This window comes from Vipera ursinii (assembly GCF_947247035.1).
Source record: "Vipera ursinii genome assembly, chromosome: Z".
NCBI classification, from domain to species: domain Eukaryota; kingdom Metazoa; phylum Chordata; class Lepidosauria; order Squamata; family Viperidae; genus Vipera; species Vipera ursinii.
In genome coordinates this window covers 42,190,506-42,207,906 of record NC_139517.1, presented here as the reverse complement: position 1 = coordinate 42,207,906, position 17,401 = coordinate 42,190,506, and the positions used below count along the sequence as shown (strand labels likewise).

At 38.7% G+C, this 17,401-nt stretch overlaps 1 protein-coding gene and 1 long non-coding RNA gene across 2 annotated transcripts in view; one reads left to right on the top strand and one right to left on the bottom strand.

Annotated features, from left to right (window-relative positions):
• Positions 1-1,785: 1,785 nt before the first annotated feature.
• On the bottom strand, positions 1,786-7,422 carry CCDC43 (coiled-coil domain containing 43). The gene is made up of 5 exons (XM_083378522.1): positions 7,231-7,422; positions 5,736-5,823; positions 5,193-5,328; positions 4,471-4,529; positions 1,786-3,904 (listed from the first exon to the last, which is right to left on the bottom strand). Exons 1-5 carry the CDS (start codon positions 7,393-7,395, stop codon positions 3,717-3,719), a joined length of 636 nt encoding a protein of 211 aa, XP_083234648.1. The 5' UTR covers positions 7,396-7,422; the 3' UTR covers positions 1,786-3,716.
• Positions 7,423-7,471: 49 nt separating this feature from the next.
• Positions 7,472-17,401, top strand: part of LOC310649767 — a 29,708-nt gene continuing 19,778 nt past the window's right edge. Inside the window, exon 1 of the long non-coding RNA XR_014494305.1 lies at positions 7,472-7,543. This is a non-coding gene — a long non-coding RNA (uncharacterized lncRNA). The remainder of the gene's footprint in view (positions 7,544-17,401) is intronic.

The following is a 17,401-nucleotide window of genomic DNA, read 5'->3' as shown; positions in this document are numbered from 1 at the left end:
ACAACTGGTGGTGATCATCTAGCAGCATTCAGGAAAGGGCGGTATATAAATCTAATAAAATAAATAAATAAATAAAATAAATGATTGAGGTCAATGTATTTATATAAAAGATTTTGACAAAGATGAGAAATCTTTTTGATGGCAATGAATTATGTAGCTGTACAACTCTCAACTCGGAATTCAAAGACCACAATCTGCTGCATATGAATACATCAAACATAATCCAACCTTGTTCCCATTTCTAGGATTTTGGGCCTTGGCTAATTACCAGGGGACACTTTTTTAACAACTGATGTACTAATTGCATTGATGCATCCAAACCAAAAAGCTGGCTATTAATCACACCACATTTCTTTGGAGTACATCAGCCAAATACTATTATTTCAAATATTTATTTATTTTATTTTATTAGATTTATATACCGCCCTTTCCCAAAGGACTCAGGGCGGTTTACAGGGTATTTAAAACAAGGAATACAAAAGTTAAAAACAATTTTAAAAATTACATCAATCCCTGAAAAAAATAAAACCCCCAATAAAATTAAAATTCTCAGCTTGGGCCAGAGAGCTCGAAGAGCCAGGTCTTCAGGTCCTGGCGAAATGAACGGAGGTCGGGGGCAGTCCTAAGCTCCACGGGCAGCTGGTTCCAGAGGGCAGGCGCACCCACTGAGAAGGCTCTCCCCCTGGGTGTTATCCGCCGGCAATCTTTTACCGGCGGCACCCTGAGAAGACCCTCCCTGTGAGAGCGCACTGGACGAAGGGAACTTGATGCTGGCAGCAGGTGTATATATCCAAGCTTCCTTATTTCAAACCTGTATGCTGTGTCACATATCATAAAGACCATAATCACAGATTCAGGGTGTTTGTCATTTTGTCCTGGAAATTCCTCTGTGGTAGAAACAGTAGTGGAGGAGAGGTGCAAGAGGGGCCACCATCATTACATTACCTTTGACGCTGCAGTTTCTTACCCCATTCAACAGCATTACCAGCACCATTGCCAGCCTCTCAAAGGTGCTTTTTTTCCAAAAGGCAACTGTTTTTTCCTTGGTACCTCTCCTTGGTTGGGGAAGAGATATTGTAGTAATTGAAATAAAGGGACATCTCTCCTAACTCAATTCTGCTGCTGTGAAAATGACAGGGAAGATAGCAGTGTGACTCTCCTTTTTAGCCACCTGCTCTCCATTACCTGAACTGTTAGAATTAGTTGTCAGTAAAAAAAATTTATATTGTAACAGGAAATCTAGCAATTGCTAAAACAAGGGACAAATAAAAACCAGCCTTCCCATGCCAAAGGCAAGGCAGGATAGTCCATTGCAAAGAACGGGAAAGAGGCACATCGAATGCCCATTCAATTAGCACAGGCACCCCCACCCCCAATGGCTATGTGCTCATTCTCTCCATACCAATAACTACCTTCTCCTAATGGTATCTTAAGATTATATTACTTTGTATGTACACTGAGAGCTTTTGCTCCGGAGACAAATTCCTTCTTTGTCCAATAACATGTGGCCAATAAAATACCTACTCTACTCTTTTACATTCCCATTCCCATTCCATCCCATATTATTCACATCAGGTGCTAGAATGTACCTTTTTAATCAAGACCCTCTGAAACTAATTGTTGCAAAGCCTCTTCCTGCATAGGTTCCTCAGGGGAATGAAACATATAAAACTCCAAGTTGACATTTGGAAAAGTTATGTGAAAGTTAATATAGCTACATTTAGTACAGTAATGGCACAATTAACAAGTTGGAGAGAAGATACGTATAAAGAACAAGTAATAGTGTCCTATGAGCATTGACAAGGAAATTATTTTTAAAATAAATTTAGTACTGCAGATATAAAGAAAACATGATTTGACAGCAATGCCAACAGTATATGTCACAACAGCTGTATCCTTAAAAAAATCTCAAGACATGAAGTTATTGGAACACAGTATTAATCAAGTAAGAGATGAAGTAGTGAGTTCTTTCAACAAAATGTTAGAAATATTTTCTTATTTGTGATCAGATAGTTATTGGAATAGAATAATAACTTTATTGTCACTTTAAGTATGTCTTTGCTAATATCTCAAAATGATTAAATGTTGCAATTAATACCAAGACCTATTGTAATAAATAAAAGAATGGGGCAAATTTAATGTAGCCTTCCTTTACTTGATGTTCTCCTGTTTGTGGCCTTCAATTTTCAATAAATCATCAGTTAATGTATCAGCAAGGAAAAGGTGATAATGAGGAAGGTACAGCAATTACTCTAAAACATTTAAGAGAGTGACTGCATCAAACAAGGGTCTGGAATCAAGTAGCCAGAATCCTGGATGCTGAAATGTTGATGCTGTACTAACACTATAAAACAATAATAGGATAAGTAGCAGGATAAAAAAGATGCTTTGGGAGCATCTATTATAATAAAGAGGAAAGCAAAGCAATAACTAAAGGTAAAGGTAAAGGTTCCTCCGCACATGCGTGCTAGTCATTTCCAACTCTAGGGGATGGTGCTCATCTCTGTTTCAAAGCCGAAGAGCCAGCGCTTGTCTGAGGATGTCTCTGTGCTCATGTGGCCGGCATGACTAGACGCCAAAGGCGCACAGAACGCTGTTACCTTCCCACAGTAGTGGTTCCTACTTTTCTACTTGCATTTTTATGTGCTTTCAAACTGCTAGGTTGGGAGAAGCTGGGACAAGCTCACTCTGTTACGCGGCACTCAGGATTCGACCCGCCAAACTGCCGACCTTCTGACTGACAAGCTCAGCGTTCTAACCCACTTAGCCACCGCGTCCCTTTTTTTAAGCAATAACTAGGCCCCATGTAATTAAGATGATCATGCTTCTGCATTATAGCAAAACTTAAGCAAGAGACTTCACTGCTATAAACACAATGTGTACACATAAAAATACAAAACATTGTATTTCTATGAAAGGAAAATTATTCTTGTTCCAAAATACTTTCCCTCTAAAATGGAAGTCATCTGAGATTTGCTAAAATTATTATTATAAACATTAGGGATTTTTACAGATAGAAATCATATTGAATTTAGTAGTCTTTGTTTGGGATAAATATGGTACGGTAATTATAAAGAATGCATGGAGCAAGCAAACAAGCATGTAACATACTAGTTAAATTCACAGAACTGTACCTAAGGTAGCAACAGTACAGCTTTGCTGAAATTACACAAAACTTTATTAGGCCAATCCTAAACAAATGAAATAGGTTGTCTCACATTTGATGTCAGATGTTTACTGCATTGCTCTAAATCCAATCTTATATGCTCATCAAGGTGTAGTATCTCTTCTTGACAAATACATGTAGCAAACCAGGTTTTTCCTCAACAATTCCACCACCTATAAGTAACCTTTGGGTAGACTGAATATTATAGAAGCTCCTTAACTTTAGTTTTCATGAAAATACTTATAAGAATAGAAAGTGATGAGGAAAAACAAAAAGTCACCAGTTCTTTGGTTATACATCTTGGCTATGACAATGCAGCCAAATGCTTGGACAGCAAAATTGTATACACAAAATTTTAAATCAAAAGTTTTTATCGTGAGAGAGAAACCATCCCCTCTCCCTGCAAATTTTGCCAAGTGCATGCTGCTGCTTTGGAAAAACAAAGAAAAATGTTCAAAAAGCTTCTGTCTGCTGATCACTCTGGCTGAATGTGCATGCTATGCCATCTTTTAGATAATGGAGGGGAAGAAAGTCCAGCAGCTGTTCTTGGCTACCGCTTCTTCTCGCCTTTTTGTGTCCTCTTCTTCTCTTTCTCCTTGCGTTCTTGCTTGGTCAACTTGTCTTTCTCCCGCTGGAGTTTGTCCTGCTCTTTCTTTCGCTGGGATTCATCCCGTAGATGTTCTCTTTCCAGCTTACGAGCATTCATAACATCTTCCAGGTTTGTATTTTTGAACAAAGCTAACAAGAATTGAGTTGAGGAGAACAAACCTTTTGAGCGTATAAAGACTTTGACTTTATATGCAACTTCTACTTAAGCCATATAAACAGAGTATATATATATATATATTTTGTATATATATATACAATTTCACATGGTTCTTTGGAAAATCAGATTAGTATTCAAATTAGTATTCAAATCTCAATTCAGACTTGCATTTCTCAGTGAGAAAAAATATAACTATTTCTCAATTTACTAAGCTTATTCTGAAGAGAAATAAAGAAAAATAAGAGCATTTAACAAAGTAGAAGATGCACCAGAAATTATCAAGAAAATTGCTGCTGCTGTTGCAGCATGATCTGCACCTAATCAATTAACCCATCAGGAAGACATTGAAGAAAGCTGGAATATCTTTCAAGAAAATATTTCCTATAATAATTGAAATAAAAGGAAATTCCATTCTTCTTTACCCAAGATTCTCTTCTAGGGACTGAACACTCTTTAAAATTTTATCCCAATATGCTTCCCCATTATTATTCCAAGAATGACTAAATTTAACTTCAAGAACTATCCTACAAAAGGATACATTTGTTAGAAGCAATAGGCATTGCTGCTGCTCCCAAATCTTCATGTACATTTATTTCAGTGTACTGAGTTAAGGATCATAAAATATTTGGAATATGGAAAAATGTACTAAATGCTTATGAAGAATAATTAAGAGGCCAGAAATAATCTTTCATTCTCCTACTGAAATATTCAGAAATAGTTGCTTGTAGTTTTTCCTCCATCAAGGATGGCAATATAGATATCTTCAACCTCCACTTGTTCTTGGTATGTATTAACCAGAGATTTCTTAGGAATACAAGAAATTCTATCCCAAACTACCATGGTTAAAATAAAGAACTTATCAACATAAGCATGTTTAGTCCATGCTAAAGTCATTTAAATTATTTTGAAGTAGCTTCCTACTTAATGCTGTACCTTCAATAGTACTTATCATATGGGTATACAACCCTTATTATTTTTGACATAATCATAAAGATAACATCTGTTAAATAGATGAATAATGAGACTCCATTCTTTTCTGATTAAACCCGTTGGTTATTGATCCTTGTCCAATCATTATGGAGTATCTTTGCTCTGACCCACATTTAAAATTCTTGCATACATTCTACTCTAAATTTATAACAGAACAGGTTATAACAAAAACCTAGCTAACTAAAGAATACAATTCACCCCATCCCTGAATCACTGAATCAGCCAGCTAAAGAATAGACACTTTCAGAACTTACAGCACAGAAAGGATATTCCTCATCATCTGTCACTTCAGCATATTGTGCCAGGAGAGCAGCTTTCTGAAGTGTATCCTCCTTCAAGACCTCTTTAGGTTTCACCACAATCTGTGCCTGCTTTTCAATTATGTTCGTGATAGCTTGGATCTCATCTGGGGAGGGAAGCAAGAATAAGTAATTATTAAGTCCATCCAAGAAGTTTTTGTTTTCCTTGCATGGGAACATGATGCTTTCCAGAAGTCAGTTATTTCCTCCAATTGGAATGCAATGTTTAAAAAGTCAGAATTATAACAATAACTTCAATTTACAGCCTGAGGTGAAATACATTAATTCCAGAAAGATAACACTATTCAGAAAAATAAAAACAATGAAAAATGAAATGAAACAGAATAAAAATAAAATAAAGAGACTGCACAGTTGAGTACAGGAGCCCGTCTCATGAAATCAAAATGGTAAAAAAAATACAAGAGCGATAAAAAAGTAATTTTTGCAATGAAAATCATGGAAAATTATCCACATCCAAGCAACACCTTGAATACCATAGAATGCCATTTAATACCTTCTTTCTTCTCACTGATTTCAACATCTTGGGCCTCTGACCACTTTTCAATTATTTCTTTACAAACTTCTTGTAATACATCTTCATCCTGATCAAGATCAGAGAAATTAGTCAGTTGAATCAAAATCTTATCTAAAACAAAAATATAATTCTATATGTTCTGTAATCTGATATCCACTAAAGATGCAAATCTATACCTTTTTATAATTATGTGTGTAATTATTACACTATCAATGGTTGAAAGTGTGTCTTAATAGGGAAGCCTTTAATGTTAGTTGATGCCAAATTTATCATATAGCCTGATCATTTAGTGAAGAAATCAGCTCATAAACAGAATTATATTTTAGACTATGGACTGATTTAAACTGCTTCCTAATAAAAACTGAATCACTTGAACTGTAGCAGGAGAAAAATAGAACAAATAAATATATGATTACCAGAACAGGAGAGGTAACTTAGAATTTTGTGACTCAGAAGAAAGTATTTTGAAACAGTTACATAAAAGTAGATGATAGGCTATGAATGCAAGTACCACTTATTATTCAATGTAAATACACTGATACAGGATTGCAGCATTACCACAAAACAGGCTGGTGTGTTATTAGGCTTTTTTTTAATAGTGGAAATCAAAAGAAAACATTATTGAGTTGTAGTCCTGAGACACAAAAGACTCAAAACTTGTGAGGCAATCAAAAAGATTCTGAAAGTAAGTTGGGCGGTATATAAATATTATTAAATTAAATTAAATTAAAATTAAATTTGATAAATAAATAACTTTCACACAATTCCAATCTCAAAAAATTGAACTATTTTCTTGCAGATATGTTTCCAACTGTCAGCAGCCAAGTTGCTATTTTTGTTCTTATCCCCTAAACTCAAAAAGAAATGCATACATTCTTAGCTGTAGTCTTGGTTTTATTTCTGTACCCTTTTTACATTTAATACTTTTATTATGGTTATTATTTTACTGCTATTGTAGTTTATGGCACACTATATGGTTTGATCTGTGGTTGCAACAATAAAATTTACATTAAGACTTTTCAAAACACTTAATACAATCTTGACGAAATCAAGGACAGAAGAGTAGAAGCTCCTATTTGTTAATGTAAGGAATGAGGATGTTTGATATGGAACCTAGACTCTTGCCTAAACCTATTCAGTGAATATTAGGAATAAACAAAATTTGAAACCAAATTTGAAAACGTAACTTGTCACGTGAATAATAAGTAGAGACAAAAATTAAAACTATACTCGGTGCAATACACCTAAACAGATAGCTGTTCCTGGAATTCATCATGCGCACTTTGGATACATTTTACACATACGGATAAAATATATCCCAAAAGAAAGGAAAAATACGAAATCCATTTTGATACTGTCATACGAGGGGGAAGGAAGAAAGAGTGGGAGGGAGGGAGGGAGGGAGGGAGGAAGGAAGGAAGGAAAAAAAATAGCTACGGAAGCCGGTCAGGACCAATTAGCCGTCCATTCTCACCTGTTCCCCCGCAGCCAAGGCCCCTGCTAGCCCTTCCAATCGCTCTGCATCGCACTCCGCTTCCCGCAGTACGCCTCGTATATATCCACAATATACATCTCCATCTAATCCCAGGGCCTCGAGACGACTCTCAAGCCAAAGCTCAAAAGCACAGGGCGCCGCCATCTTGGGTCATAACCTGCCCGAAGTAGCAGCCGCGTATTAATACACATGCGCAGTGCTCCGGCGGCGGAAGTTCGAACAAAGTGTTCGGATTGGAGGGTACGCTTCGAAAAAATAAGCCTTGTCATCTGGTAACTCTCGACAGAAAATGGTATTAGTGCAAGCTTTTAATTTAGCGGTAATTGTGTCTCAAAAAGTCTTGTTTTCAAAGGAAGTAGCAACAAGCAGTAGGAAGTACTGTTTTTTCTAACTTGGAAGTATTTTACATTGCCTTCTTAGGAATTTTTTTAAATTTAAATTTAACCTACTGTCAGGCTTTACACTTGGACTTAAAAATAAATCATGAATCAAGTGCAAGTGCCTAGCTTGACTTGCAAAGATAATAGTCACCAGTGTTCAGCTATATTGCATGTACATACATATACATACATAATAGTTTGAAGGGACCTTAGAGGTCTTCTAGTCCAACCCCTTGCTCAAGTAGCCATTTCAAGACAGTGGCTATCCAGTTTTTTCTTAAAAATCTCTAGTGACGAAAGTACCCACAATTTCTGAAGGCAAGCTGTTACACTGGTTAATTGTTCTCATGCTTAGGAAATTTCTCCTTATTTCTAGGTTACATCTCTCCTTGATTAGTTTCCATTCATTGTTTGATTACATTACCTTTTTTGGTTGCTGCCGCACATTGGTGACTCATATTTAAGTGATCATCCACTAGGACTCCATGGTCCCTTCCTGTTTTTGAGCGAGGCTTCATCTAATCTGTACTTGTACCTTTGGTTTTTCCTGCCTAAGTGTAAAACTTTTTCTCTACATTAAATTTCATTTTGTTGGATAGGGGCCTTTCTTCAAGTCTGTCAAGATCCTTTTGGATCCTCAGCTTATCAGGATCCAAAATGTATATGAAGTTATACACATTAGTTTTATCCTCCCCAATACAAAGATATTTTGTATTGGGGAGGATAAAGATATTGGCTTTTATATTTTCTAAAGAGTTTAAACCTGGTGCTTCTTATAACTGGTGTGTCCTGTACAAATAAAATACTAGCAAGTATTAAACAAATTAGACTGCTTAGATTTTTGAGATAATCTAAGACTGAATAGGGATGGGCATCTAATGGGAATCTAGAGTACGTACATATTGAAAAATACAGTAGAATTACAGGCTCATTCAAATCAAAGGAATATAAGATATTATGCGAAGTCAGCCCCCACCTCCCCGAGAAAGAAATATTTTCGGGAATATTAAAAGGCAGAATATTATATTTTTTTCAAAGGATCTTAAAGGCAGAAACCAATTCCACCCCCCCCAACAATTCTCTCTGCCCCAAACACAAACCAGGTCTGCAGAAATGCAGGTGTGATAATATTGTCAGAAAAAATGGAGCCAGGTAATTGGGATTAGAAAGACAGATCTCTAGAATCAACAATCCCTCACACTAAAATAAATCCAACATAGGACATAATCATCAGCCACAGCTCCAAGGAAGCAGGATATGACCTTTGGGACGTAATAGGATTAACCCACCACCATCAGAATACCAGAAAGACACACTCAGCCTCAGGTCAAAGTTCATGCCACAGGAACAACTCCAAACAAAAGCTCAAGAAGGTATAAAAACCCACCACTCCATGCTACATGTGGTCAACTTTCCTAGAGCCATGCTTTTGTCTCGCTTTGCTATTCTATAAATTACAACCTTCTTTCTAAAGCATTCTCCATTTTGTTTATTCCCTGCTTTGATGACGCTGATGAAGATTTTTCTTTCAACAGTATGTAGTTCATTTCAGAATTTAAACTAGAAAGGGATGTGGTTAAAGGTCTTCCCAAACATGAATATCATGTGAGATCCAGATCTAGTCCATCTAGAAGTAAAGTACTGTACTGTTATCAGATCTAAGCTGCAAAAGTCTGAACCATTAGATGGCAAAATATATTTTACTATATCTCTTTGTTGCCATTTAGTGTTCATGTGGATATTTGCAGCCCAGAATAAGTGCCTATATTAAGCATTTTAAGCTTCATAGGAAGCAGAACCACAAAATACCCAATACATTTAGTCTACCATATTGTATAAATTTAGTTCATCTTGTTACTTTGTGGTTCAGTGTGTTCTGTGAACTCATACTCATTAAACTGGATTTCTTAGTGAAACAATCATTAATAACTATTCCCAGGTGCAGTAGGGTAATTATTTTCATAAACAATGCTATCTGTAGATATTTAGAAACTGTTTATACCATTTCAAATACTGTAGTTTAGGACTTTTAATTCCCAGAATTCATCACCAAACTTTTGGCTAAAAAATTTGATTCTCGCAATCCAACCCATTTGGAATGCATCAGATTAGAGATAGCTCTTCTAGGCGCAAGTGTTTTGCTTTACAGCACGCTATCTTCCAATTTAAGTTTTTAAAAAATTTTTAAACTTTTTTTTAAAAATTAGGCCAGGACAAAGATGCCAGGGGAAACAATAGGACCTGTTCTGTATTATTTACTCCTGATATATGTGTTGGCTTATATCAGTGGTATTCAAACAGTACCCTAGGATTTAATGAAAATTATCCAGGCATTCCACGTAATAGTTTCTCTTTATACTGTAGGACAGGGCTTTTCAACCTTTCCACCCATTGTACCACTTTTAGGATAAGGCAATATCTGAGTACCACCAGTCGCCCAGCAAAGTGTCAAAAACTTGACCCCCCCTCCAAAAAAAGGAAAAAAATGATAAAGTACAGGTAGTCCTCGACTTACAACAGTTTGTTTAGTGACTGTTTGAAGTTACAACGCCACTGAAAAAAGTAACTTATGGCCATTTTTCACACTTATGACTGTTTTTAGCATCCCCAGGGTCATGTGATTTACATTTGGATGCATGGCAACTGATTCATACTTTTGACGCTCACAGTGCCCCAGGGTCATGTGATTACCTTTTGCAACTTTTTGACAAGCGAAGTAAATGGGGGCAGCTCATCACTCAGGTTGCAGGGTGCCTCTGTGGGGAGAATCCATTGGTCTCTGGTGGAGGGGGGTGGGACTGAGGTGGGTGCCCTCCTTCCCTCCCTCTCCCATTGGCCCTTCCTTCCTTCTTTCCTTCTTTTCTTCCCTCCTTCTTTGTCCCTTCCTTTTTCAAGCAGGAAATCTTGCACAGAAATTACAGCCGGGGATTCCCCCCCCCCCCCGCTGCCACACACCGTGCATCTGGGGTTTCCTCATTTCTTCTTTCCTTCCTTCCTTTCTTCCTTCCTTCCTTCCCTCTTTGTCCCTTCCCTCCCTCCCTCCCTCCCTCCCTCCCTCCCTCCCTCCCTTCCTTCCTCCCTCCCTCCCTTCCTTCCTTCCTTCCCTCCCATTGTCCCTACCTTTCTTCTTTCCTTCCTTTCTTCCTTCCTTCCTTCCCTCCCTCTTTGTCCCTTCCTTTTTCAAGCAGGAAATCTTGCACAGGAATTGCAGCCGGGGATTTCTCCCCCCCCCACCTCACACACACACTTTCCCTGGCTTGCCCTGCATCTGGGGTTTCCTCATGTCTTCTTTCCTTCCTTTCTTTCTTCCTTCCCTCCCTCTCTCTTTCTCCCTTCCTCCCTCCCTCCCTTTCCTTCCATCCTTCCCTCTTTGTCCCTTCCTTCCTTCCGCTGGTTGCTCTCTGTGAACTGGAGCCCATTGGCGGAGATCGGGGCCAGCCATACGGATTTATTTATTTAGTGTATGGCTGGTCACACACAGAATTAAAAGCACTTCATATTTACAAGTTAGAACAGTTAAAACAATTTTTTTTAAAAAAAGAAGCAATTATAAAACCTAAGAGGAAAACAGAAATAACATTTCAGAGTTTAATGTTGAGTTTGGAGATCCAGTCAGTAGCTGCCGTTGTAAAGCAGAGGAAGTCGTTAAAATCTCCTGGGTATCTTCTATTAATGCATTCCCTCGTGTTCGATAGTCTGTCGGGGAGCCCCGCAATCACATTGTGCTGAAGGTGTCTTTCCCCATTTTTACAGAGAATCAGCACATACCCCATGAGTCGTTCTAATTCTATTGTATGTCACCCATATGTGTCGGGGTAGATTAAATCCTGGAGGTATACTATTAGGACTAATATGCTCAGAAATATCTTGGGAGGTATAGCTACTCCATGCTTCCATCCACTTTTGTATAGTGCTCTGATGTTCGGCCAGCAGCTTAAGCGCTGGGAGGAGTGGTGGATTTCTTGACTGTAATCGACATCTTAAGAGATCAGAGGTATAGGCATGAATGGGTAGAGAGGAGTTTAGCAGGATCTTACTATACTCCCGAATGAGAGCTTCTTGTCGTCGTAAGTGCGGGGGAAGTATGTGGCTAAGAACTGGTAGCCAGTGAATAGGTGTAGATTTTATGCACCCAGTAATTAATCTCATCGTATGGTTGATTTGAACCTCAACAAGTCTTGTATGTGAGCTGTTTATCTATACAGGTGCGCAGTATTCCGCTACAGAGTAGAAAAGCCCAAGGGCTGCGCATCAAAGAGTTGGAGCTGAAGCTCCCCAATTTGTTCCACATAGTTTTTGCAGAATGTTGTTTCTGCTGTTAACCTTGGCAGCCATATTCTGAATATGTTTTTTAAAAGACAGGGTCCTGTCTAAGGTGACCCCCAGATATTTTTGGAGTTGCCTCATATGGGAGCAATTTGTTATTTAGGTATACATTGAGTTCTCTTTTTGCCAGTTTATTATTGAGGTGGAAACATGATGTGACTGTCTTACTTACGCTTGGGATTAACCTCCATTGGTGGAAGTATGTGCTCAGAGTTGTAAGGTCGGCTGTAAGTACACCTTCTGTAACTTCGATGTCATTGTGGCTATATGCTAATGCCAAGTCAGCATAAGAGAACTTTGTTGATAGTTTGGGTGGTAAATCGGAAATATATAAGTTGAATAAGGATGGGGCCAATACAGAGCCCTGAGGGAGTCCATTATTCAGATGTCTTTGCTTATCGCCCATGATGACTTGAACGGTATTTGCTGAGAGCATGTTATTTATTAGGCGGCCCTTGGTACTACAAAGGACAGCGTGGAGGAATTTGCTTAATAAACCATCCCTCCACACTGTATCGTATGCTGCTGTGAGATCCATAAATTCAACAGATGTTTTCAATTTATTCTGATAGCTGCTTTCAATGTGGCTAGTAAGACTAAGGACTTGATCAGCACAGCTCCGATAAGATCTAAACTCAGCCTGTTCAATCGGTATTTGTTCGTTAATTTTCTGTCCAATTCTGTTAAGTATCAACCTTTCAAGTAGTTTATAACAAACACTTAACAGAGCAATGGGGCGATAGTTTTCTGGATTGTTGCTTTCTTTTCCAGCTTTTAATATGCCGATTACCTTGGTTCTCTTAAATTCTGGAGGGAGCTTACTGGAAGTTAGGATATCTGTGTAGAAGTTTGCCAGCCATTCTTTTGTGCGAGGCCCAGAATGGATGATAAATTCAGGCATTACTCCATCAAAACCAGGAGATTTTCCAGCTTTGACATTCTTCAGGGCAGTATCTATTTCAGCCACTTGGAAGGGTCGAGCATATTCCTGGCTAGGCGAGCACAAAGTTTTTAAGTGCTTTAGTTCTCTTTTCACTAATTTAGTATGTTTCTTATGGGGTACTCTAGTTAAGTTGACAATTCGAGTTGCTACTTGATCTGGAGTAACTTCTTGTTGTTTGTGTTGAGCTGGTTGGTCTCCTCCCAATTTTTTCAGTAGGCTCCATGCCTTCCTGCTTGAGTGTTTAAAGTCTAATCCAGATGTAGTTTGCTCCCATTTCTGCCTGCGCGCCAGGTCAAGGTTATGAAGAAGTTCATCGGCTATCTCAGCATCACCATTCTCTAGATGTTTTCGGTACAGGTTTTCGCAGGTTTCATTCCATCCTGGGATATATTCCTTGCGGAAGCCACGTGGGATGGAGTTTTTAGCCGATGACATGATTGCTTTGACAAAGTGATAGTAGCTTTTACTAACTGCCGGGATACGTCCTATTGTGTTCTCAAGGTCCATCGTAAACTTTTCCCAGTTGGCCATCTTCAGGTTCCACCTTGGTCAGGGTATAGATCTGATAATAGGTATCTTTATTCCTGTCTTAATGATAATAGGTCTATGTTGGCTATGGGGGTAGCACTTGCCGAGAGGCAGGTACAGGTTTGGTTTTATCTTGTGTAACAAAACTTAAGTCAGGGTTATACTCTTTCTTCCATGCAGCTGATTTAAAAGTACCTCGATCTTTAGCATCAAAAACTAGGTATAAGTTGTTCTGCTCTGCCCATTCACAGAGGGTCTCGCCATTAGTATCATTAAGCATATATCTCCATTGGGTATGGTGGCTATTGAAATCTCCTGAAATCATACGAAGTCACCAGCTGATCGGCGGCCCCAGATGCGGCCTCCTGGGTGCACAGTGTCGCACCCATGCACCAGCCTTGCTGTGTTGACCCGCCGGAGCTCTCCATGGACTGGAGCCTGATAGTGGAGGTTGGGGCCAGCTGTACAGAGTCGCCAACAGTTGGGGGGAGGGAGTCAGGCGGGCACGTTTTTCCCTCCACACCTGCGTTCTGATGGCTTTGCCTGGTGCGCATTAGCAAAACAAACGTGGGCCTCGATTCCCACTTGCTGCTGCGGGATGAGTCCTCAAAGAGGCCGCACGCTGTCTGGCCACTTTGCTTTACCCTCCATAAAACTGGGCACCTCGGGAAGAGGAGAGGGGGGAAAGGTCTCGAGCCCCGGGAGGCAACGTGAGGGGTATCGCAAGCTCACGGGGTGGGGGAGAGGAAAAGAAGATGGAAGAGACTGAGGCCGCAACAGAGAGAGAGGGAGAGAAAAGGGGAAAAAGAAAGGGGCGGTTGTGAGGTTGGTGCTCAGGGCTGCGATGCAAACGGTCTTAAACACCTATCTGCCGAGGGAGTGGATGGCTCTGTCCCCTTCAGGCTTGCCCTTGCTTCTGAAGTAAGAAGAGGCGGGGAAGGATGACACAGATCCCGCACAAGAAGAGTTCAATCCGGTTGCTCTACAATTAGTCCCTGGAGAGGGCGGGGCCTCGCTCTGCACCTGTGCTCTTCATGCACCCTTGGTAGGGTTCCTGCAGGCCGCCGCCAAGCAGCATGTTTTCTGGCAGCAAGCGAGCTGGGAAGGAACAGAGCGGGGGGGAGGTGGGGGGAGGAAGGTGACGCCTCGTACCACCAGCCAGGTGCTCGCGTACCACCAGTAGTATGCGTACCACCGGTTGAAAAGCCCTGAGCTAGATGTTCCAGAAGAGGGTGCAGATGAAGTTTTTTTAAATTTTAATAAGGTTTGGAGCACTCATTTTTTCAATTAAGTAAGTTTTATAAATCCACAGGGAGAGAAAAAAAAGAAAAAAGGCCAACTGCTTTAGGCTATAATCCAGTCTTGAAAAAGGCCAACTGCTTTAGGCTAATCCAAATGTTCCAGTCAGTTCAAAAATATAAAAAGCCCTATCTCCAAATAGTTTCTATAATAGCTATATCTAGAGCTAGAAGATATAATTGTAGAAAGCCTTTTCTGGTACAGAGTCGCAAGTTCTTTTTATTTACAACAGGTGTTAAACCAAGGTCAGCAATTTCTCTGATTCTTTTTGTATTATTGTAGTGTCTTCTTCTCACCACTAAATGTCCTCTTTTAACTGTAATGTCTATATCCAGGTTTAAAAGTATTTTTTAAAAAATACTTTCAAAAAATAAACAGAGAAACTTTCCCACATCATAAAGGTTAGCAAAGTTTTCTTTAAATCAGTCCCAATTTCTTTTTGTGTATATTCTTTTGTATTCCTTAATTTCATTCCCCCATTTAAGATTTTTTGCTGCTTTTAACTCCCTTCTTTCCATGTCTTCCTGGGGTCTTTGCTTTTGGAAGTTGTCCAATCTAGGGATTTATATTCTAAATCCATAGGGAAAAGGAAATAAAAAATAGTCTCACCCAGATCAAAACATGTCGTTGACAATCAGCTGTTCAGCGGCATGCCATGGCTTGCCACATTGTTTGCTTTCTTTCCTGGTTGTCTATGACTTGGGCTGTCTGTATGTTTACCGGCAGCCTTTTTCCTGTCTGTTTAAAGAGTTTCCTCAGTTCGATTGGGCTGACCACTGTTGGCTCCAAGCTCCCAAGGCTTCCCTTCCTCCTAATCACCTCTCCAGGGCAACTTTCCGATCCTTTGGGGTCTCCAGACATAGAGAAATTGGACTAGGCAACCGGAGCCCTGGTTTCTTTCGTCAATGCCATCATGACACCAAAACTCAGTATTAATGTTCCAGAACTTGGCTATAATAGTTTGGGAATTCTGGGGCTTGCAGCATAGTATTTCTGGTGTCTTCTGGTGTCTTCTGGTGTCCAATCTGTCCTAAAATGGTGAATCCAGTTAGTGGTATTGTTTGTGGGGTGGGTTGGTTTTTCATGTAGTTTAACCTCTATATAAAACTCCAGATACTTTTGGTGGCTCGTAGTAATGATTATGATCATGAAAGATTTCATGTGGCTTAAATGATCATATCCCCAATATGAAGATAGTATACTAATCTCCCACTCACTTCTCTATGTAAATCTTAGGTATAGTGTGTAATTGTTGAATGGGAGCTTGGAGACAGTTTTTTAATGAATGAGGATAGGCTTAAAAGTTAATCCAAACAAAATGGCGGAGTAGTGAATGTTTTTATCAGTTTAGGCAACAGCCTTACTTCAGTTAGGCTCTGGTTACATGCGGATTCAACTACTGTATTGCAGTATTCTATCTACAGCTTTTGAAGTCAGTTTGTAAATCTCAGTTGGTACAGCATGTAAAGGCATGGATATATTCACACTATATTATTCCAATTTTATATCAGAAGGTTTGGTTCCTGATTTGTTTCTGGGATCAATTGAAAGTGGATGTATTGAGGATTAAGTTACTTAAAGACCATTTTATCTCTAGGAATGGTCTCAAAGTTATAATTACCTTGAAGCCCCATCATCAAATTTGCTTAAAAGTGGCAGAGTCTTTTTAGGAATGGGCCAGATTTATAGAACTCTCTCATAAAAGAAATATAATTGGCTCCTTCAAAACTTGTTTTCATTAGATTTCAAAATATATTTTTCTCCATGTAATATTAATATTTTAAGTTTTTAATATCATAAAAAGCCTCTGCATTGATTCACTGAAAATCTTATGATTTTAACACTGTTATTTTGTGATAAACTTTGTCTTCAAATTTGGTATATTAATTTTTCAGTTTTAATCATTTTTATAGATTATTTGAAATGGCTCTTGATTTGGATGATCTTGAAAAAGATAAGCAATGTATTGTAGACTCAGTTAGTAGTTCTGTGAGAGTTTATCAGTCAATCCCAAGTGTAGTGGCTAAATTGGAAAGTTAACAAAATATCTTAGAAGCAGTGGGGGCAAATCATTTTAGAGTGGATATAAAAAGTCTATGCACCCTTGTTAAAATGCCAGATTTTTTGAGATATAGAAAAATCAGACCATTACTTTATGATATACAATAAGTAGTTAATTTTTTCTTGTGTGTGAAAATAATGTAGTATTTTAATCTTACCAGAAGATGACAGGTCAGAACAATCAAGTATTTACCAATATAATGGCTCTCTGGCTAAACTCATCCATATAGTGGAGTACTAAAGCTCTTGTTCCTGTAACCTTTAATTGGTGAAAATGCCTCACAGGACAACAGTTTTTGAATCAAGATACCTCCAATGGGTTAACTTACAGATGTGTCCAAAATCTGGGATCCATGACTCCTGTGGAATTGAAATTTGGCAAACATTATAAAACATTTTATGACAAAAATTATCATAAAACATTTTCTGTCCGAATACAAAATAGCATAAAACATTTCCTGTGGTCAATTCTGTGAAGTTTGATTGTGATTTATAGTTCAAGGTGGGCTGTTTCTAAGGTAGATATATCTATGAATATCTCCCTGAATTTTTAAGAACTTTTGCAGTAAAGGCAGTACATTGAAAGCTCTGTCATTGTTGAAAGCATTGAGGA